Source organism: Cervus elaphus, chromosome 28, assembly GCF_910594005.1.
Source record: "Cervus elaphus chromosome 28, mCerEla1.1, whole genome shotgun sequence".
NCBI lineage: Eukaryota > Metazoa > Chordata > Mammalia > Artiodactyla > Cervidae > Cervus > Cervus elaphus.
The window spans coordinates 34,208,586-34,231,897 of NC_057842.1; the positions used below are offsets into that span (position 1 = coordinate 34,208,586).

Below are 23,312 nucleotides of genomic sequence, written 5' to 3' on the forward strand. Positions count from 1 at the left end.
CACTTAAAGGGAATATGTATTGGGACAAATTTGTTATACGGTAACTGGGTAGCATTCATTAAATTTTAGATATATTCTTTATGACCTGGAAATTCCATTTGTAAGATTTTATTCTTTAGACCTACTCATGAATGTGCAACATTGTTTATGACAGCAAAACTTGAGACCAAAGACAAACAATTGAATAAGTCACTGTTTACCAACACACTGGAATACAATGCAGCTATAACATGGTAGAACACCAAGATACTTAAATCTTTCATGAAACACAGTGTATAGTAATATGTATAGCATACTTCCACTTAATACTTTTAAAAATTTTGTCTAGTGACCATGCATTAGGAAATTTGGGGAGAGATTTCAGTAAATTCTTGATGGTGTTTTCTCCGAGAAATAATTTTAGAATTTAGTGAAAATGAAGGTGTTAGTCGCTCAGTCGTGTCTGACTCTGTGACCCCATGGACTGCAGCCTGCCAGGCTCCTCTGTCCATTAGAATTATGACTTATAATATGATGCAAATATTGTTTTGATTACATATTCTTTTCTATGTTTTCAATTTTTTGCCATATTCATGTTGTTTTCATAATTTTTAAAGTTGAGAAAAAGCATTGTAAAAGTTCCTTAAATTGCATAAATTGATCTTTATAAAAAAAAACTAAAAAAGGAAAGTTAAAATGATCAAATTTGGCTTTGTCCTTCTAATTATAAATTATGATTATTATAGCAAAGTCTGAAAAAGAGAGCTCCTACTTTATCATGGCTGCTCCTACATTAGTCTTTTGCATCTTCTTAAGCGGCACCAATACCCCCTCAGCTGCTAAAGCCAAAAAATTAAAAATCTGCCTTAATTCTGGTCTTCCCTCATCCCCAAATCCATTTCCTCCTGCGGACATAGCCTGAATCCCTCCGCGTCTGCCCATGGCCCCTGTCAGCACCCAGAACAGGCCGCCGTCTTGATCTCGCCTGGATGCCTGCACTCGCTTACTTCCAGTCTTGCTTTCACATTGTCCGTTCTTCCCGCAGTGTCCAGCGTGAACTTTAATAATGCAAATCACTTCCTGTTTAAAACCCTAGATTGAGTTCCCACCTGCACTTAGAATAAGTCAGTGCTTGCTCTGTCCCACCAGTCCTGGGTGATCTGCCCTCGTCAGCTCTTCAGTGTCCCTGTCTACAGCCACACAACCAGCCTCTATGTTTTCACACTTCACAGAGTCACGTCCCCCTTTTAGGACACTTGCAGGAACAATTCCCAGGTCCTCACTGACAGATTCATTTTTATCTTGTTCGTCTGCACTTGAAAATCCCCTCTTTAGCATGATCTTCCCAAAAAAAACCATCTAAAAAGGCTCCCCATCAGACTCTGTCACATCAGCTTGTTTTATTCTCTTCTTGGTGCTTAACATTACATGATGATTGTGCCATTTCCACATTGGAGTCCTACTCTTAACTGAAGTAGGTCATCTTAAATTCTAAGAAAGTACATTTTCCCCAAGGACCTTAGGAGAGCATTTTCATTTTGAATGAGGGAGGCAGGGAAGAGACCATAAACATTGTGATTGTTTTTAAATTGGTATTCATGGAACAAGACGACACGTCAGAGCTGTAAGACTTATTTTGTACCAAGAGTAACCCCAGTCCATAAAACCCTGGAATCTCCCTACTAGTTCATTGCTTTATTTCACAACAGCTCATTTCAGACCAGATCTACCTGGAAAGTCTGGTCTTACCTTAGTCTAATATAGATTGTCCTAAGCCTTGCCTCTCCCCTTTCATTCCAGATTCCTCTGTTTCTTATATATTATTTTCTTTCTTTTTTTTTTTATAATATCATCAAACCCTATCCTCAGTGGGTTAAGAACAGCAGTGTTCGGTTGTGGTTTAGTCACCAAGTCCAACTCTTGCAACCCCATGGACTATAGCCTGCCAGGCTCTTCTGTCCATGGGATTCTCCAGGCAATAATACTGGAGTGGGTTGCCAGTTCCTTCTCCAGGGGATCTTCCCAACCTGGGTCTCCTGCATTGCAGGCAGGTTCTTTACCGACTGAGCTACAGGGGAGGATCCAAACAGCAGTGTTTGGGGCCTATTAATTACGTAAAATTCTCTGAGCCATCATGTTTGCACTGAACCTTATATGAAATATAAAGCCTAACCGTTCCTGGGTCAGGAAGGTCCCCTGGAGAAGGGATAGGCTACCCACTCCAGTATTCTTGGGCTTCCCTGGTGGCTCAGATGGTAAAGAATCTGCCTGAAATGTTGGAGACCTGGGTTTGATCCCTGGGTTGGGAAGATCCCCTGGAAGAGGGCATGGCAACCAGTGTTCTTGCCTGGAGAATCCCTTGGACAGGGGAGCCTGGCAGGCTGCAGTTCATGGGGTCGCAAAGAATTGGACATGACTTAGCAACTACACAAATAGGTAAAATGAGAGTGGATATTACTTATAATTTTGAAATGCTATTTTGATATTTTCATTTTAGCATTTTATAATTTTTTCTAACATTAAAGTTATCAAAAGCTACATTTTTGTAATGGCACTCATTTATCTGATTATTTCCTTAATGGTAAAATAAATATGACTGAATGGTCTCAAAATATTATGTATTCTTTGTGGCATTTTACAGAACTAACACACATTGTAGATTTTAAAAATTAGTTATGTGTGTCAGTGCTCGTATTTTGAATATTCTACTGGGAAACAGGCAGTTTTACTATCAAAGTTCCACCAACTATTTGCTCAGTATTTTTAAACATTTTGTGAATGTTCATATCAGCATTAGGAGACTACCAAAGGTTCAGACCATGTAGTTTACCCATTTTGATTATTTTTACTTTGTGAAAGTTTTTAGGAGATCAGTTACTTTTTTTTAGTATTTCTTCCTATAATATAAAGGATCTTAATTACTGAAAATATTCACACTTGGAAATTAAAGGTAAACATAAACTGAAAGTGTCAGTACATATAAAATATTTTAATTATAATAAACCTTGCTTAGAATACTTTCAGAATTTGAATTGCAGTAATATTAGAAGTGGATTTGTTGCCCTAATATATAAATGCATCAAACATCAAATTATGGCCTCTACTATGAGTATCTCTTTGAAGGGGTGGTGGTGGTTAAAAAAAAAAAAAAGACAGTTTTATCTCCCCCTGTAGATCTTATTCTCTGGTTAGAGAGATGAATTTCAGCATGTGGAAAAATAACAGAGAAGGTGTCACCAGGCAGCATATAGCTAATTATACACAGATGATCCTTTAGCACAATTCTATTTTATATAAGGATGTCAGTGCGAGTTAGAACAGACGTCGATTTCATTGTAGTAGGTAATGTTCCGTTGAGGACACCTGTCTTTATTGCTGGATTTTCCTCAACGATTTATGCTTCCTCTTTATTTCTATTGTCCTCTCTATTCTTTTGTCATAATTTTTCCTTATCTTTATGTTTTCAAACCTTTAGTTGCCACACTATTTCATAACACTGTTTTCCACAGTCTCGGAAGCATACGTTGTAGGCAGAAGGCAGGAAAATGAGAATGCAATAGCTGGTAGCTTTATTCTCCAGCATCTGTTCAGAGTAATCCCAGAGTCTGTTTGTTCTTCCCACAAGCTATACACACATTTTTGTTTGTGTGATACTTCTTATGTAAAAATTCAAAACTAAGAAAGCTACCATTTCAAATGATAAAGTAGTTTAACTAACCATCTAGTTTCTTTGGGCTGGTTAGATTTCCATTAGATGGTAAGAAAAATATCTGAGTTTACCTAATGTTACTTAAAAGAATGCATTAGTTATTAGTCCTGATTACCTTGATATCATCCATTTTCTTGAACTTTCTGGCTGATTCATCTTTGGGAATTTGAATAGTATCTGTAGCATTTAGATACATTTTCCCACTACAGCTTCCTTATTTCCACTACAGAACTTATTTACTGTTCATGCCTTTAAAACAATGTATTACCCACCCTAAAGTATAGTGATAACTAATTTATTAATCATTAGGGAATGACTCTTTCCCAGTTACTCCCAAGCAGTTTAGTATCTAGAAAAGACCTATGGTCAATATCAGCTGAACTCGAAAATAAGATACCAATGTACTTCATATACCAGGCATGAAGTTCATTTTTTTTTATAAAAATTTAATTAGACTCACTGGATTTTTTCACTAAAGACCTCTGGGGAATGCCTCTAGTAAGAGCAGAAACTGTTCTCTAAAAACAGTTTTACCTCTACTCAAGTGCCTGAACAAAAATTGCAGTGAATTTCAGTTGATACCACAGATTTCAGAGTAAGCTATCTTGACTATTAAGAAACCTTCGCATATGGTTTTACAGTGTTTGATGTTTGCTTTGCACAGCACCTGGCTGTTGACTGACTAATTCAGTCTGACTTCTTAGTTTAGCAGGATGTACCTCCAAAGTGCTTATTTTTTAACCTGTTGGACAAACTCACTTAACGCTCCTTTTATACCTCGGAATTTCTGCCAAAAACTAACATTAGTTTTGGTGTAACTGATAGTGAGCTTTCCAGTAGTAATTGCTGTGAAGCTTTGACTGTATCTTACAATTAGTGGTGCCAGATTTTTAGCTTTCATGGACCTAGTAAAATTTCCCCAGTTATTGAGAGACCAGCCTTACATTGCCAGCATTTTTTTTTTTTTTCATTTAAAAAAAAAAAAGATGCTCAAGAAAACAAAAAGGAAAACTGCCTCCTATCATTATTCCATTTAGGAAGAAAAAGATAAGCTTAACATCACAAAAATAGGAAAGACATAGATTCAGAATTAAAAAGTCATTAAATTGAATAAAATTTAGCCTTCATAAAAATTTACCATTCTATCCACACTTTCCTCATTTCACCTCTAAGTTCTTAGAAATTACAACCTCAGACTACCTCAAGTTTATGGTAGAAAACTATATGATTAACCTAGCAAGTATGTTTTTTCTTGAGTTGGCTTTAAGAGGGCAGATGTATGGTGACACTAATGTAGGATTATATAATTTAGGTATAAATTAGGGGGAGGAGGCAATAAAAACATCCTTTTGCTAATTTTTTTTTCAATTTTATTAAATGAAGCTTGAATTGAGCACCTCTCTTTCTTGGCAGGCCTTAGACTTTGAGGTTGCACAGGTGCATAAAGCAGAATCTGTCTCTCTGAGGATTTAGAATCAAGTAGAAGGGAGAAATCCTGGCCATTCTGGTTATGGAAAGAGACTATTGTATAGCATACAGAAAATCAAGGACTTGGGGTCTGTACTGATTTCATTTGTCTTGATCTGCAGATGAGCCATAGACCCATACAATGCAAGGCAGAAAAAGAGGGCAGTGCCAAAGAATGTTCCAACTACCATACAGTTGTACTCATTTCACATGCTCTCAAGGTAATGTTCAAAATCCTTCAAGCTCAGCTTCAACAGTATGTGAACCAGGAACTTCTGGAGATACAAGCTAGATTTAGAAAAGGTAGGGGAACCAGAGATCAAATTGCCAATATTCATTGGATCATAGAAAAGCAAGGGAATTATAACACAACATCTGCTTCATTGACTATGCTAAAGCCTTTGTCTAGATCACAGCAAACTGTGGAAAATTCTTAAAGAGATGGGAATACTAAACCAGCTTACCTGTCTCCTGAGAAACCTGGGTACAGGACAAGATGCAACAGTTAGAACTGGCCATGGACCAACAGACTGGTTCAAAATTGGAAAAGGAGTATGTGAAGGCCATATATTGTCACCCTGCTTATTTAAGTTCTATGCAGAGTACATCATGTGAAATGCCAGGCTGGATGATTCACAAGCTGGAGTCAAGATTGCTGGGTGAAATATCAACAACCTCAGATATGCAGATGATACCACTCTAATGGCAGAAAGTGAAGAACTAAAGAACCTCTGGATGAAGGTGAAAGAGGAGAGTGGAAAAGCTGGCTTAAAACTCAGCATTCAGAAAATTAAGATCATGACATCTGGTCCCATCACCTCATGGCAAACAGATGGGAAAAAGTGGAAACAGTGACAGACTTTATTTTCTTGGGCTCTAAAATCACTGCAGATGATGACTGCAGCCATGAAATTAAAAGACACTTGCTCCTTGGAAGAAAAGCCATGACAAACCTAGACAGCATATTAAAAGGCAGAGACATTACTTTGCCAACAAAGTTCCATCTAGTCAAAGCTATGATTTTTCCAGTAGTCATGTACCAGATGTGAGAATTGGATCACAAAGACGAATGAACACCAAAGAATTGATGCTTTCAAATTGTGGTGCTGGAGAAGACTCTTGAGAGTCCCTAGGACTGCAAGGAGATCAAACCAGTCAATCCTAAAGGATATCAACCCTGAATATTCATTGGAAGGACTGATGCTTGAGCTGAAGCTCCAGCTACCTGTTGTGAAGAGCTGTCTTATTAGAAAAGACCCTGGATACTGGGAAAGATTGAGGGCAGGGGGAGGGAGCGGGTGGCAGAGGATGAGACAGCTGGATGACATCACCAACTTAAAAAGCATAAGTTTGAGCAAACTCCGCGAGATAGTGAAAGATAGGGAAGCGTGGCATGCTGCAGTTCAAGGGGTCTCAAAGAGTCAGACACAACTTGGCGACTCTATAACATAATCAAATCTGACTGTAGTCTTAGATCTTAAGTAATGTCTTGGAATGATGTTATATCTTAAACTCTTACAGTAGTGGAATAATTGTATCTAAAATCAAAGGAAGGGAATGTCTGGCAAACTATTAATTTTATTAGTGAATTAGCATTTGGAAGATGCAACATCCTATGCTTCTGTTCCACCCCGAGGTTTATTAGAAAAGTGTCTGGATGTGAAGTCCTTGTCTGTAACTTCCACCACTCCAATTGCAAAGGACTTAATGTGATGATTTATAACAAATGGATTTGCACTACCCCAAGAGTTCTAGAAGCTACCAAATGTGATGGTATGTAACGAGCCCACTTTGTAAGGAGAAATATCTCTGTAAACAGTGGACATATATGCCTCCAAGCCCATCCTCATTATCAGTTTAGACAAGCTAACAGCTTCCAGCTGGAATTGATGTCAACATTTTTTATGTAAAAGTAAGTTAGCTTTATCAAAGGTCTACACTTACCAGCAAATTATTTATAGCAGTATAATCATAAATAAAAAATAAATTAGCTTCAGTGTCCATCAGTAGGGGTGGTTGTTGTTCAGTTGCTCTGTCATGTCCAACTCTTTGCAACTCCATAGACTGCAGTACATCAGGCTTCCCTGTCCTTCACCATCTCCCGGAATTTGCTCAAACTCATGTCCATTGAGTCAGTAGGGGTATATTTAAGTAAATTAAAATATATCCGTTTAATCAGATACTATGCACTCAGTACTCCACAATGACAGTGATATACATTGATTGACATGGGAAATGTCTGTGAAAAAAAAATGTAATGTATATTTAAAGCAAACAAGTAGAATATGATTTTTTTAAGTATGATAAAGTAAATATATGAGCATGCTCACACATCCTAAAGTCACTGGAATATTTTCTCGTTAGTACTGCCTTTTGGTGGGGTTCCCTGACCTAATGGTAGGATATTCCATGTGCCCCATAACTGGGCAGAAACTACATTCAACTTCTTTTCAGTCTGTTGAAAGTGGTTAGCAGGGGGGCCTTACCCAAAGAGCAGCTGGAAAACAGTTTTAGCATCTCTGAATCTCGGGAGCAAATTCGTTATGGAATTAGAGAGGACTTGTCATCTCAGTCTTTGTAGCCCTGAGCTTATCCTCCAATCCAAGATAGTCAAATACAAGGACAGCAGTATTGAGGATGAGAATAAACTAAGATAATAACTATTCAGTTATAATTCTGTCTAAACTAAATACCCAAAAAGTGGAACAAGATACGGATAATTTTTAAAAAGTTGTGTGGGCCCTTGGTTAAAAAATTTTAAGTATGAAAATTCTTTAGAGGTATAATCCACATGCTACTATTCAGAAACAGTTAAGTATTGGATTATGAATTAATTCAGTCTAGTGACTGCCCTTTATTAAGACAGCTTTCCCTGTAAGGATAGCCCTCGGGGGATCAGTGCTCCTCAGTCAGAATTTCTGTGCATGAACTACAGTGGGATCATGACTAGTCTTAGTTCCTGGAATTGTAGTCCAAGTCTTAATGAGGTCTTAGGCTAGAAACTTGGAAGATTGGCACTGTGCGAACCTTTGCAGGAAGGAAGCATTTGTAGTAAGTGAAGCTGAAATTGCTTAGTCTTGAAATCAATTAGCTTTGGGAATACGTTTAAATGAAACAATCATCATGAACTTTCTAATTATTTTTTCCTAATTTGTGCTAAAATCCAAAAGGAATAATATTGGATTATCTGCTGTTTTGAATTAAATATCCCCTTGTGCCCCTTCATTTGCAAACATAAGTAAAATTTTACCATGATATATAGAACATGGGAAATTTTTTTTTTCTTCCAAACTTGTTAACTCTATAGCCCTAAGGAATAGGCTGTGTTTTGGACTGTGAACTTGAGTTTGTTTACTGATCAGCTAATCAGAAATTATTCAGGCAAGAATCCTCAAGAAATTTCTTTATTGGCCCATTTTCCATTTTATAAAGATGAGCAGGCAGCAAGGAAGAGTAAATTTAAAGTCTGCAGCAGGACTTTAGAACTATTTAATGTTTTGCTTGTATATTCATCTGGCAGTTTTTTAGAATTGTTCAGTTCTATAAATTCTTTATTACATTTGATGATATTAAGAAAAACAGGTGTATTTGTTAATGTTCTAAATTGTATCTGGAAAGTAACTATAACATATAACTTTAGGTACCTGGATTTAAGATTAATTTGAGGGGGTATACCATCAATCCAGAATAATCCTCCAGCTACTTGATTCATTATAAGTTCTGGCAAAAGAGTTAGCATCTCTCCCATAGGATTCAAACGTGAGTAGAATAGCATCATTAGTACTGTACTTCCTTTCTTTGGTGCTGTTAACTATTCCCAGGAGAGGGAAGGGAAACACATAATGCCCATTGCTTATCAGAGTTATAAGTTCAGTAAATAATTATACCTTCTTGCTTTTGAGTGCGGTCAAATGAGGAAGTATAATACAGCTGCTAATAAACCACATTCAAATTACAGTCTCTAAAGCAACAAAACAGTAATCCACATTTTCAAAAGAATCATAGCAACTCAGTTTTTTAAAAGACATGTTTCTAATTGCAGTTGCCAAAATCAGTTATTTTCTGATGTGATGTTTTATTTTCCAAGAATTATTACCTTTGTAGAATTATGATGTTTTAAATTAAAAGTTGAGACACATGTATTAAATAATACTCCAATGTAAAATGGAAGAACTGAAGATGGAAGGAAACAGAAATAAATGAAGTTAGGATGATACCAAAGTTTGAAGTTCTACTCCAGGATTCTTTGAATCAAATACTTGGCAGCTCTTCACATCATGTTAATTGCCTTTCTGTGTATGTATTTCCATATGCTGAGTCATCATTTTGGCTTAATATGCAGTCACTATAACAAGATTGGCAGTATTTAAATATTCTTTCCTTTCATGCTTGCCTTATGGAATTTATAGTTTCTGAGCACAAACTGTTATTTTATCTTTAAAACACTTTTCTAAAATATTAGTGCTTGTAAAATAAAAAAAAGAACATGATTTCCTTTAAAATACTGACAACAGAACTAAAGTTAAAGATATTTAAAATCCCTTACTCTCTCAAGTGAAATTCATTTTGACCTTATTTAGTATCAAGATGTAATGATGCCTTACCTGATTTCTTGAAACCCTTTCAGGACTTATATTTAAAAGCCAGTGTAACCATTGATCTTATAATTTTACTGAAATATATTGATTTTGTAGGTTGAAAGACTGGCAACCAAAACTATACTTTCTTATAAGCATAATACATGCATTTGAAGCCCAGCTTCCTTTCTGTTCATATGACATATCCTTTGCTAGTGCTTTTAATGTTTTGCTTCGTATATAATTAGTGATACAGTGCTGTTTTCATTCTGATATGAATGAGTACAAAGAGAGAAAACATATACATATATATTTGTGTGTGTGTGTATAACCCTTTTTACATTTTTATTTTTTAACATATTGAAAAATTTTCAGTGTCTCTGATATTCTCTTCATTAACCACATTAATAGCAGAGAGCAAATACCTACATACAAAAGTAATTTGAATTTTATTTAGTACCTGTACTGCTTGTTTTGCATCTGAGTGCCCTCCCACACCCTCTGATACCCTGAATTTGAATCAGTCCCTGAAGATCTGGAAATGCGCCATCCTCTTCCTTCTCTAGCATGAAGTCGTTGTTCCCTCTTGCTTGGTTTTGTGGCTTTGTTTTTTATAGATTCTCTGGAACATGGAAATTTGTAGTTTTGCTAAATAGGCTAATTGACTTTGGTCAGTGATGGAATGGTTAGAATAAAAAAATAATATGTCATGACAGCAAATTAATGACCAATTACTGTATGCATTTGCCATATGTTAATACAATTTGAAAGTAGCTGTTCATCCTATTTGAATGATTGGCTGTTCCTTTGACCTAAGCCAACCATGAAAATAGAAACTGACTCTCAGTCCCAGAAGTTAGTAAATGTAAGGCATTTTCTTAAAATAAATATTTTCAGATCTCTGTCTTTTATTTCTGTTTATTAGGTTTACTATAAATTTGTGTTTTGGAAACAAAACCTAGATTTTTCTAAAAAGAAACAGGGAATAAGAGGAAGGCATGCCATGTCAGGTACCAGTTTGTCATCATTATTTTCCTTTTCCTGAGTGTCCTTAGAAGCCCTGCGGCAGAAGCAGTGACAGAACAGAAGGGTTTGCCCAGGGTTGTGAGTACCTAAGATGAAAACAAAGCAGGTGGGAAACCTAGGGTACACCAAGAGCAGGGTGTCAGTGGAGCCAACTTAGAAAGAGAGGGAAGTGAAAAATCCACAAGCCTCCAGGTGTTGTTTTTGACCAGTTGCTAAGTTGTGTCTGACTCTGTGATCCTGTGGACTGCAGCACGCCAGGCTTCCCTGTCCTTCACTATCTCTTGGAGTTTGCTCAAAGTCATGTCCATTGAGTCACTGATGCCATCCAACCATCTCATCCTCTGTCACCCCCTTCTCCTCCTGCCCTCAATCTTTCCCAGCATCAGGCTTTTCCAGTGAGTCTGTTCTTTGCATCAGGTGGCCAAAGTATTGGAGCTTCAGCTTCAGTATCAGTCCTTCCAACGAGTATTCAGGGTTGATTTCCTTTAGGATTGACTGGTTTGATCTCCTTGCAGTCCAAGAGACTCTCAAGAGTCTTCTCCAGCACCACAATTTGAAAGCCTCAATTCTTCAGTACCCAGCCTTCTTTATGGTCCAGCTCTTACATTCATACATGATTACTGGAAAAACCACAGCTTTGACTAGATGGACCTTTGTCAGGAAAGGGATGTCTTTGCTTTTTAATATGCTTGTCATAGCTTTCCTTCCAAGGAGTAAACTGTCTTTTAATTTCATAGTTGCAGTCACTGTCCACAGTGATTTTGGAGCCCAAGAAAATAAAATCTGTCACTGCTTCCACTTTTTCCCCATCTATTTGCCATGAGGTGGTGAAACCAGATGCCATGATCTTAGTTTTTTGACTGTTGAGTTTTAAGCCAGCTTTTTCACTGTCCTCTTCCATCCTCATCAAGAGGCTCTTTACCCTCCAAGATTTGGCTTTAACTTAACCTTGTAGCCTTCTCTCCTTCCCGCCTTCCCCTCCCTCCACTTAACAATCTCTGGAGCTACCTCCAGTTCCTGGCTAGCCCTTCTGCTGTGAGTCTCTCACTGTCTGGATTCTCTCTTCATTCTTCCCTCACTATTTCTTACTTACCCTTCAAGAATCAACTCAAGACTCTTCTTGAAGAAGCCATCTTGATCACTGCCATGCTGGATTGCATGTCCTGACTCTAGGCACTCAGAACACTTCACACACTTAACTTGGCTCTTATTGTATGTGATTAGAATTATTTATGCTTAGGTCTTTCTCTCCCGTTATACTAGAAGGCAGTTAAGAGTGATTCGTTCATTATAAAAATCCTTGGAACCCAATGTCCTACTGTAGTCCCTGGCAAAGAGTAGGCATACAATAAATGTGAGTCTGAATGAAAACCAAAATGTGGATTTTCAGCTTCTGGAAGGAGATTTATTGGTCAGGAGAATCATTAGCTTTATTCTTTATTTGAATTATCACCTGTGTTTGACATTTTAAATAGCCTTCCAAAAATAAACCATACCCAAGGGTATGACCATGTCTCAAGAGTCACTTGTACGTATCTCTGTCAGCGTATGTTTGGGACTAACTCTTTCTAAAAAGCATTTCACTAAGATAAGCCACAAGGCACTCATTTTTTAAGTGTATCTGATTGACGTCTTTCAGATTTGAATTACATAATTTTGTTGAAATTTTTTAGCATAAATTAACTAGATCATGGAATAATACCTGAGTGCCTTAGAGAATAGGTAATATTGTGTGAAGGGAAACATAAGAAAGGATGTCAAGTAAATGGGGAGGAAGTTTGAAGCGGGTTGGAATGAGTGTTGGATCTTATATCCAAGAATAATGTTTTATATAAAATTGTATAGAAAATGTTATATGTAAAATCAATAAAAGTCCCTGGACTTTTATTAAATAAAATGTTGAAAGGCTTTATGTGGAATCTCGAACATGGTGGGGGTATTTTGGTCTGACTTTGTTTTATATTCTAATTGGAATGGGTGTGTATCTCTATATGGCACCTATACCTTCTGAAATACTTGTTCATCAACAGCAAGCACATAACAACTTCTTTCTGACTTACGTCAAAAGTATTTTTCCATCTGGAGATAAGGGTCAAAGCTTGAAACCAGTAGCCAAGGAAAACAGCAGTGAATATTTTAAAATATACAAAGTGATCTGTTAGCTGAGATGCCGTTATTCACAAGCTATCTCTTTAGCTTCTACTACTTAGAGCCGCAAAGAGATGGAATTAGTCTGACCCATAACTCTTCGCTCTCTTCTCTTCTGTAGTGGGATTGGAAGGAACTGGCCCTGGGCCTCAGGAGGGAGCAGTATTTTGGCAGAATTTGGAACTCTGCACTTGGAGTTTATGCACTTGAGCTACTTATCAGGAAACCCCATCTTTGCTGATAAGGTGAGATTCTCCAGTCGACCCTGCATTACAAAAGAGTACTTGTAGGAAAAAATATCCTCTCTGGGGAGATTAGGCATATGGAATGTGGAACAGAACAGCCAAGTCTAATGGAGCCCTTCATGAAGTTTTGTTACATGCAGCATTGCTTGTAACCAAACTATAAAGCACTATTTCATGGCACTGTTCTCACTCATTGCAAGAGGGCCTGCCTTACATGTCCAGTTCTCTGCACCTCCGTAAGGAACTTCACCTCTCTGAATTTTTTCCCTTTTCTAAAAAACATACAGTGTTTTTGTGGACTATGTGAACCACACATGTGAAAGACTTTTTAAACTCAGTTTTACAAATGCAAGGTCGCAGTTGAATTGATTTTTAATTTTCAAGAAACACACCCACCACCCACCACCCTGCCCTTGTTTAGCTTTCACCGCGCTTTGCCGGCTCCCCTTCACGGCAGAGTCCTTGGAAGCGTTGTCTGTGTGTGTTGTCTTCTCTGCCTGACTCCCACCTCCTGGAACGCTTTCCCACCGGGCTTTCCTCCCAGCCGCACTGTTGCCGCATCCAGTGACCCTTCTCATCCCTCCGTCTTCCTCGCCCTCCCCGCGCTGATGCACCGGATCACTTCCTTCTCCAGGAGGCTTTCTCTGGCCCTGGAGGCAGGCACACAGTCCTCCCCTGGGTTGCTTCCTTCTCACTTTCTTCTGTTGGCTCCTCCTTATCGCCCCAACCTCTAAACACTGGAAAACCCCAGCCCTCAAACTGGGGGCTCTTCTTTTTACTTTCACCCTCTCCATTATTCTCCCATCTCATGACTTTTTGTGTTATCTGTATGCTGACTGCCTTCACATTTGTAAGTCCAGTCCCAACCTGCCCCCTGAACTCCAAGCTCTATAGCCAAGTACCTATTCAACATCTTCACTGCAAGGTCACTCAGACAAGTCCCACCTAAAATGCCTCAGACTCAGCCCCCACACCTGCTTCCACTCTAGTCTTGACTCTCTGGGGAAAGACGCCTCAGTTTATCCAAGGGCTCAGACCAAAACTCTTGAAGTCATCGTGGTTCTTCTCTTTTTATAAACCTCAGGTCCAAACCATCAAGAAATTTTCTGTATCCATCCCCTGTGCATTACCCTGGTTCAGGGACCCATCATCTCTCACCTGGAGTATGCAGCAGCCGTCTGACTACCACTCCCTCTCTTAACCCCTCAGTCACACTGATCCTGTAAATTACAAGTTTTCAATGGCTTTGCATCTTACTCAGATTAAGATAGGATCTGTGAGGCCTGCACAGTATGGGTCCTGTCTACCTTTGCTTCCTCACCTCCAGCCTCTGTGGTCTTGCCAAACCCACTCTCTTCTCAGGGCTTATTTGTGCTTAAACACTCTCCCAGTAACCTCCCCAGAGCACCCTAACCAAATGCAGCCTCACCACCTCCCATCACTCTGTCCCATTACCCCTTTGTATTTTTTATAGCTTTTATTGCCACTTGACTATTTATTTGTTTCTTAGCTGTCTCACTCCACTGGATGCAAACTCCAAAACAGTAATGACTTTGTTTATCCAGTGTATCCACTGATACATTCTACTTCTTTATATGGTGTCTGGCATATGGTAATCAGTGTGACTATATTCACTGACTGTTATTATTTGTAAGCTGGTGGCAACTATCTTTGTTCTAATACTGCATCATTTAAATCAACTGTTATTCTAACATGGGAAAAAACGTAATCAAGAAAGAGAAGAATGGCACCAAACTTGTTTTTTTCTTTGGATTTTTCATAGTAACATTTCATTCTCTGTTGTAGGTAATGAATATTCGAACAGTTCTGAACAACCTGGAAAAACCAGAAGGACTTTACCCTAACTATCTGAATCCCAATAGTGGACAGTGGGCTCAATGTAAGTCAAGAGTTAAGCCTTGTTTTAGCTGTTTATAGTACCTAGCACTGTTCTACTAACAGAGCGAAGGAACACCAAAATAGCCCAAATCTTGTTGGAGAATCCTTAGAAAAGGGGCAAGTTCCCTTCATAAATAGGCTTCTGTTGTAAGGCAGACTGTAAATGTTACCAGGGGAACGAGATTGTTTATTTTTCATGCTTAACTGTGAGCCTGATTAAGCACACTTAAAGGTGTTAATCAGAAAGGGAAGATCTGGTTAGGGTAGTGTGGGGGTGATAGCCTCTAACAAACTGATTATGCAGATAAGAAAACTGTTCTTGGTGCTAATGACTAGCAAGGTTTACCCAGAGTAGCTACAGCATTCTGTTTCGTAACATTTTCTCTTTCTGCTTGGCTACAGGATGAAAGAGGAGCCTGAATCTTTAAGGGCTGAGAAATTGAAGGAGCAAACAGGGTACTTTTCTTTAGTCAGTTTTAAGGCGGCAGATAAAGGCTTCTCGCCAGGAGAGCTACCTTTATCATAGGAGAAAGTATTGTGCTGGAAGCCCTCACTTAAGATCCTGAGGGACTTTGACCAAGGATATAAAGACTCGGAGTAGCTGAAAGACATGTTCTCAGGCTGATTGGGGAAAACAGTGGCAGATTAAGCAGCACCCGAGAGCAAATGAAGAGTCCTAAGTGAGATGTCTAGCGGTGCCAAGGATGTTAGCGACGCCTTGGGATTTTACTCCGAAGTTTTTTCTTTATATTTAAATAGGGTATTCTTAGGTGAGTATGCCTCACTGTTACTTTACAAGTATTTTTCTTAAAGAATAATTTAATAGGAAAAAATGTGCTAAAATCTGTGTCTGCATTAGTCATGTCTGTGGAAGGCTTGTCATTGACATAACTCCACAATCAAGGTTGCCACTTAACCTAAGCGTGGTCTGCTAGATCCTTAGATGTTCTCTGGACCTCTCAGGGGATCTCCACAATCAAAGCTATTTTTGTAATAACACTGTTCACCGTGTTGACAGTTGGAGTTATGTTGCAAAAGCAGCGGTGAGTAAAACTGCTGAAGCCACGGTGAGAATCGTGCCAGAGACACCAGAGACTAACAGGCAAAGCTCAGAAACATCGCAGGTTCCGTCTCAGGCCACTGCAGTAAATCAAATATCACAGTAAAGCAAGTGACACAGCTTTTTTGATTTCCCAGTGCATATAAAAGTCATGTTTATACTGGAGTCCATTAAGCATGCAGTAGTACAATATTATATCTAAAAAGCAATATACTTACCTTAACGTAAAAATACTTTATTGCTAAAAAGTGCTAGCCATTTTCTGAGTCTTTACCAAGTCATAGTAGCATCAAAGATCACTGATCACAGTTGACCATAAAAAATATAATAGTAGTGAAAGACTTAGAAATATTGGAAAATTACCAAATTATGATTCAGAGACAGGAAGTGAGCAAGTGGTTTTGGAATAATGATACCGGACTTGCTGAATGCGGGGTTTTCACAAACTTCCAACTTCTAACAAACTCAGTAGCTGCAAAGGGCAATAAAATGAAGGGCAGTAACATGAGATTTGCCTGTGGTTATGTCCTTCACTACAGATAACCACAACAAATAAAAGATGCCACTTTCACTCTTGAATGCTGTTAATGAAGCAAAACATTTACTGATTCTAGTAAATCTCAATCACTGAGTAGATCACATCCTTGTAATATTCTGTATGATTAAATGAAAAAGACACAAAACGCTTCTGCTGCATGATGAAAAACCTCATAGAAAGCACTTGTGTTGTGATTTGAGTTGCAAGCTGAACTAGCTGCCGTGTTGTTTCATGAGTCATCATTTTTACTTGAAAGAAGTACTGAAGACAAACTGATTATTCAGACTTGGGTAATTGGTAAATGTCACAAAAATGAGCATGTTGCTTCAAGGAAAATGAAGAATGTCTCTACCAAAGATAAAACTTGAGCTTATAATTAGAGTTTTGAAAAATTTGCACATGGCACCATAAGCTTAATGCCTTTCACCAACACTAAAAGATTCTTCTGCTAAGATTGGTGATGATATAACAAATATGGTTTTTTTGATGCTATATAGTCAAGTATATCATCATCTGGAAGATGCACATAATTCAGAGAACCAGTATTTCCCAAATGACTATGTATGATGTTGCAAAATCATGTGTGAGAAAAAGTGCATTTAAAGTGCAAGATGGCCCAGTGGATTTTAATGTAATAGTACAAAAATTCATCGATGTGAGTTCTAACTCCACATTGTAACTGTTAAAAACTTTAACCACTTGTCAAGTTTTGTTGTAGTACCAAAAAAATTATCTGCAATTATCTGAAAAGACTATCAAAATACTCTTTGCTTTCCAACTATATAAATATGTGAGGCTGCATTTTCTTCATATGTTTCAGCCAGTACAACATATAGCAACTGATTGAATGTAGAGCAGATATGAAAATCCAATTGTCTTCTAGTATAGCAAACATTAAAGAGATTTGCAAAAATGTAAAACGTTGTCTGTCTTCCCACTATTTTTTTTTGGTAAAATATTGCATATTCTTCTGAAAAGCCTATATATTAACATAATTGGTATATTATTACTTTAATAAAAATATCTTAAGTTCTGTTTAAATTTCCAATATGATAAATATTGATATGCATGCATGCTAAGTTGCTTCAGTCATGTCCGACTCGACTCTATGGACTGTAGCCCACCACGCTCTTCTGTCCATGGGATTCTCCAGGCAAGAGTACTGGAATGGGTTGCCCTCCAGGGGATCTTCCCAACCCAGGGATCAAACCCTTGCCTCTTGTGTCTCCTTAATTGGCAGGTGGGTTCTTTACCACTAGCACCACCTGGGAAACCCAAATATTGATAGATATTACATAAATGAATTCTTCACCATGCTTATTCATTTTTAAGAGTGTTAAGGCATACTGAGGTTAAAAATGTGAGGGCCACCATAATATTTGGGAAAAATAGAACTTGAGTAACTTTCTCAATTCAAGATAACTAGATACGATTCTCTGAAAGGAAAAGTATTTTTTAAGTTCTCCTCATGAAAGATTTCAAAAGTTAAAGAAGAGTCTCTGTGAGTTGCTCTTTCCTTCCTGTGTTATAGAATTTAGAGGTCACTATGAAGAAGGACAGAAAGAGTCAGAAAGATGTTCTGAAACATCTGAGTTTCACCTTCTGGGTCACCAATGTACTACGTATTTGTCCATGTTTCCTGGTACAAAGGGCCCTTTGTAATTGATTTGCTTATGGGCCAATTTCCTGATGGAAAAACAAACAGGGTTCATGCATCTCCTGCCTCTCTTCCCCCATCCAATGTTCCAGCCACAAGGAAGATGCACTTTTTTTTTATTCATTAATCAAGTTCTGCTTGGCCATATGTGGGGCTTGTCTTTTGTGCCTTTTCCCTCAGCCATTTTCCTGTTTTTCTAACCCTACCAAGAACCAACTCAATCACCCTTTCTTCTACGTAGCCTTCTTCAAGACATTGTTTGGCAATTGTTCACCCACTCCTCTGCTTGCCGCCATCTTCCTCCCCCATCCCAACACTTTGGGTACCTTCCTATCACAATCCTTTTCCTAATGGTTCATATACATATCCATCTTCCTAGGCATCCAGAACTTTTGAGGACAGTGACTTTGTCATATTTGTTAACCCATCACATAATGTCTTACAGCTAGTAGAAGTTTACTTGAATTTTGTGAATACGCATGCAGTGTGTATCCAGTCTGACTCCTGCCTCTGCTTTTAGTAATGGTTCTGTTTTTCCTCTCTGAACCATTTGTCTCCTGCTCCTCAGTTGGTTGAGAGGCAGCATCTAGTCCTGATCACTAATAATACGTCGTGACTGTTGAGGCCAAAGATAGGGTTCCATGTCTATAAACAGAGCAACTGTCCCCCTTCTTCAATTAATAGAGACAACATTGTGTGTGTGTATAGTAACACCATATTATATATACATGTAGTAACACAGTAATTATATATATGTATAAAATATGGTGTAACGAGCATCACTGGAGGATTGCTTTGAAGAGGGAAGTTCACATTCAGATGAAGTCTATAAAATTAAAGGGTGAAGATATTGAGTATATAATTCTTTTTGTCTTGATTCTTTTGATCTTTTTTTCTCTTTTTAAGTAGCAGACATCCTTTTCTGGGACCTATTCCTATTGAAAAGAATAAATTACCCCTTTTATAGAAGAGTATAATATTTGAGTGACTGCATACACATTATGTTTAGAGCATTTGGGAATAAGAATACCATATATGTTCCTTCTAGTAGACAGTCCTTTCCTGCTGATAAAATGAGGCATGTTCTCTCTTACAGCCACTAAGATGTTTACACAGGACTTTGTTGCCAACACAAATAGTCATCCAGACATGGGGGGGAGTTTAGTGAGTGAAATGCTAAATTATAAAGACGAGTTTTTCTTGTTTCTCCTCCATATTCCTTTATGTTCCTTTATTTTGATTCTTTCCAAATATAAAAATTTTATAGGTGAAAAAGATAGAAAACTAGCTGGCATTAAAGCAAATATGTAAACCCTTTTCCTTTTTTAAAAAAATCACCAAATGCCCAAGCTGCATCTTCCTGCATTATAGAATCATAACCCAAGGGGGAAGAAAATGAAGCTGTTTCTGGCTGTTAGTTTTCAACTCTTATTGCTTTAACTCTAAAGGACATGTCTGAATCATGGCCATCATTTCCTATTACTTCATTTAGTCCCTGTTATTTTGACAGTAACTGGACAGAGATTTGCTTTACCACGCATCACTTGCATTTGTCTCCTGTGATCATGTTTATAACAACAAGGCTTCTTATTGATGAGATAGTACTTAGTCTGTTTAGTTTGTAAATGTCAGAGGTTTCTATGGTGGTTTATTTAGGAAATTGTAAAGGTCATGTCAAACTGCTATTTTAAGAATCAGCCTTACAATTATAAAAATACTAATTTTACAATAAAACTTAAACTATAATTCTGGGCTTTCTGCAAAAGAAAATCACACATTAACTTAAAAATATATCCCTTCTAGGCTTCATAGATGTAGTCCTTAATAAGATTAACTTAAACGAATTTGGGGCTTTGTTCATCAGTTATTTACTGAGTACCTACTATGTGCAAGATACTTCTTAGGGGTTGACATTTTGAGAAACCAAAAGAAGCGCCATATATCGAGAGGGTAGAGAGCAGGATGGATGCTATAGGGAAGGTTGAGATCATGCAGGGCCTCCCTGGTCTCCAAAGACCCAGGATTTGAGTCTTTAACATTAAAGGCATCAAGAAAAGGATGATCCGATTCACATGTTAAGAGTTGCTCTGGCATTAATGTGGAGGATAGATTGGAATGGCACTGCCATTGGAACCTTGTGTGATGCCGGAAATGTGCTGTATCTTCCCTCCAGTACCGTAGCCAAGGCCTCATGTAGCTCTTGTGCACTAGTATGGCTGAGGAACTGATTTTTTAATTAGTTTAAATAGTAAAATGCTGTCACGGTGCAAGAGACAAGATAATTAGCCATTGCAGACTCAGGCATAGTGGTAGCTCAGGTCAAAATTGTATTAGTGAAGACAGGAAGGAGTGGATGGACTCGAGAGATACATTGGGGGTAAAATTAGTAGAGTTCAATAACTCAGTGAATGTGGGAGTGAGGGAGAGAAGTAAAGAATGAGCATCTGATGTCTGACTTATGTAGACCTGGCAGCATGGTGGTGCCACTTAGTGAAATAGGGACCAAGGCTAAGATAAGGTTGAGGAGGGAAAGATAATATATTCATTCTTATTACCTCTTCAATTTTAGGTCCCAGTGTCCAAGTTTCATTGTTGGGTGGGACTCAGGAGAAAACTGTTTGGATAGTGGTATAAAAATCAGTTTACTTTTATGTAACTAAGTCAACAAATATTTTTTTTAATAGATACATAAAATTAGTTTTAAGGTTTGAAACTTCAAATGCAAATTTCCCAAATAAGACCATCTTATTAATGCTCAAATTGTCTGTGAATTCTAGGAATGATCTTCCAAAGAGAGTGTGTCTCTGTTTTTATAAGTAAATATGCTTGGAAAATGTATTTATTCAAGTAGTAGGCAAAAGAATACATATAGTTGGTGTATATGTCGGAGAGCACGTGATTGCAAATTTGAGACCCTGTGTGGGCTGGAGAGTCACTTGGCACCTACCAGTGTTAAAATCTCATTTAGCTCCTCTAAGCCTCTTATCTCACTTTTAAAGATTACCTACCTACAAGTTACAAGATTGTTTATAATATTATGTAGTGGATCTAGCATAATAAATGACAGTGGAGGAGGATTGTAGGAATGGAGTACAATCCATCCTTCCTATCTGTAGGGTATAGCTTCCAAGACTCCACAATTCCAAAATTCATGGATGCTCATTCCCTTATATAAAATGGCATAGTATTTGCAAGTAACCTATGCATATCCTCCAGATACTTTAAATCATCTCTAGAGTACCTTTAATACCTGTGTGCATGTGCATGCTTAGTTGCTCAGTCATGTCTGCCTCTTTGTGATCCCATGGATTCTAGCCCGCCAGGCTTCTCTGTCCACAAGAGTTTTCCAGCAAGAATACTGGAGTGGTTTGTCATTTCCTGCTGCAGGAGATCTTCCCAACCCAGGGATCAAATCTGTGTCTCCTGCACTAGCAGGCAGATTTTTTATCACTGCACTACCTTTAATACCTAATACAGTGTAAATGCTATGTAAATACAGTATAAATGCCGTTAAAATCATATTTGGCTGTGTGTGGCAAGTTCAAGTTTTGCTCTCTGGAACTTCCTTGAATTTTTTTTCCATATATTCAATCCACAGTTGATTGGATTTACTTACAGGGAGCCCACAGATGCAGAGGGGTGACTGTATTAGGAAGAAAAACTTCTGCCCTGTCTTCTTTCTTACTGGCCTCCCCTAAAGAATTCTGACCCTTCAGATTGATAATACTACAAAAGCTATCAAATAATAATAATTACAAGAAACTGAGGAGTTTCTGGTTATATTTCAGGCCAGGTTTTTTTTTCTTTTTTTGTAAGATATGATGATACTCATAGCTTTGATATGGTTTATTATCTTACTGAGAGATAAAGCAATTAAAGTTTCTGTATATATAGTGAAACATTTTAATTTAGTATTTTTCCTAATGAAACAATTTTAGAATTAGGGTTGATTATTTTTTATCTGCATGTTTATAGAACTACAGTGGTTATTATTTAAAGTATATCACATTAATTAACAGCACATCTGCTCATTTCAGAATATCTTTCTGAAAACAGGAGATTTGTTGGAATTTAAATGTACCATTGACTTGCTGTTGACTTAGGGTTTTGCATCCTACTTACTGATGTGATTTTACTGTATTATCTGAATTAAAGTCTGAATCATTCTAAAATTCATTTTCTTCTCTTTGCAGATCATGTATCAGTTGGAGGACTTGGAGACAGTTTTTATGAATATTTGCTAAAGGCATGGTTAATGTCTGACAAGACAGATCTCCAGGCTAAGAAAATGTATTTTGATGCTATTAAGGTAAACACAAATTTAAATCATTATTGGCACTCAACTAACTTATAACTTGCATATTAATCAAGCTTTAATGAAAAAATGAAATACTACATGAGTAGGTTGCAAAATATTTTCAGTTAGGTGGAATTCAATATGTGCTAGTATAATTATAACAATAATAATCATACTTGATATGGTTTAGTTCTAATAGGGCAGTTGAAAGTTTTTTCATGGATTCACACATCTGAAAATGAGGATTTTTCTTCAACAAGTGTGAGTTCCCTGTTAAAGTCACAGTTAAAATTATTGTAAAATCCTGAGTTTATATTCTAAAAATTAAGTAAGTTAAAATTACCCAAAATTACAGACAGTCCTAATGGCTATTTCCATTTAATTATGGACAGTACTTTGAAATAAAAACATGAAGTAACCAAACTAATCTGTAAGGGACGATTATTAATAGTTTTCAAAGGTCCTTGTGATAGAAGAGGAATGAGGGAGAACAAATATTTATTGATTTACTGTGTACTAAGTAGTGTGTTAGGTAAATATATAATATGTTTGTTTCCTTAAATAGTTTTTTTGTTTTTATTTTCCATTGGAGTATAGTTGACTAACAATGTTGTGTTAGTTTCTTTTTTTTTTTTAAGTGAGATGTAGTTGATGTATGATATTATATTAGTCTCAAATGTACTATACAGTGATTTGACATTTGTGTATGT

The 23,312-nt window shown here is 37.4% G+C and overlaps 1 protein-coding gene across 1 annotated transcript in view; it reads left to right on the top strand.

Moving 5' to 3' along the window:
• MAN1A1 (mannosidase alpha class 1A member 1) overlaps positions 1 to 23,312 on the top strand; it is a 167,453-nt gene that overhangs the window by 126,979 nt on the left and 17,162 nt on the right. Inside the window, exons 7-9 of the mRNA XM_043889861.1 lie at positions 13,028 to 13,151; positions 14,958 to 15,051; positions 22,499 to 22,614. Coding sequence (XP_043745796.1) covers positions 13,028 to 13,151; positions 14,958 to 15,051; positions 22,499 to 22,614 — 334 coding nt within the window. The remainder of the gene's footprint in view (positions 1 to 13,027; positions 13,152 to 14,957; positions 15,052 to 22,498; positions 22,615 to 23,312) is intronic.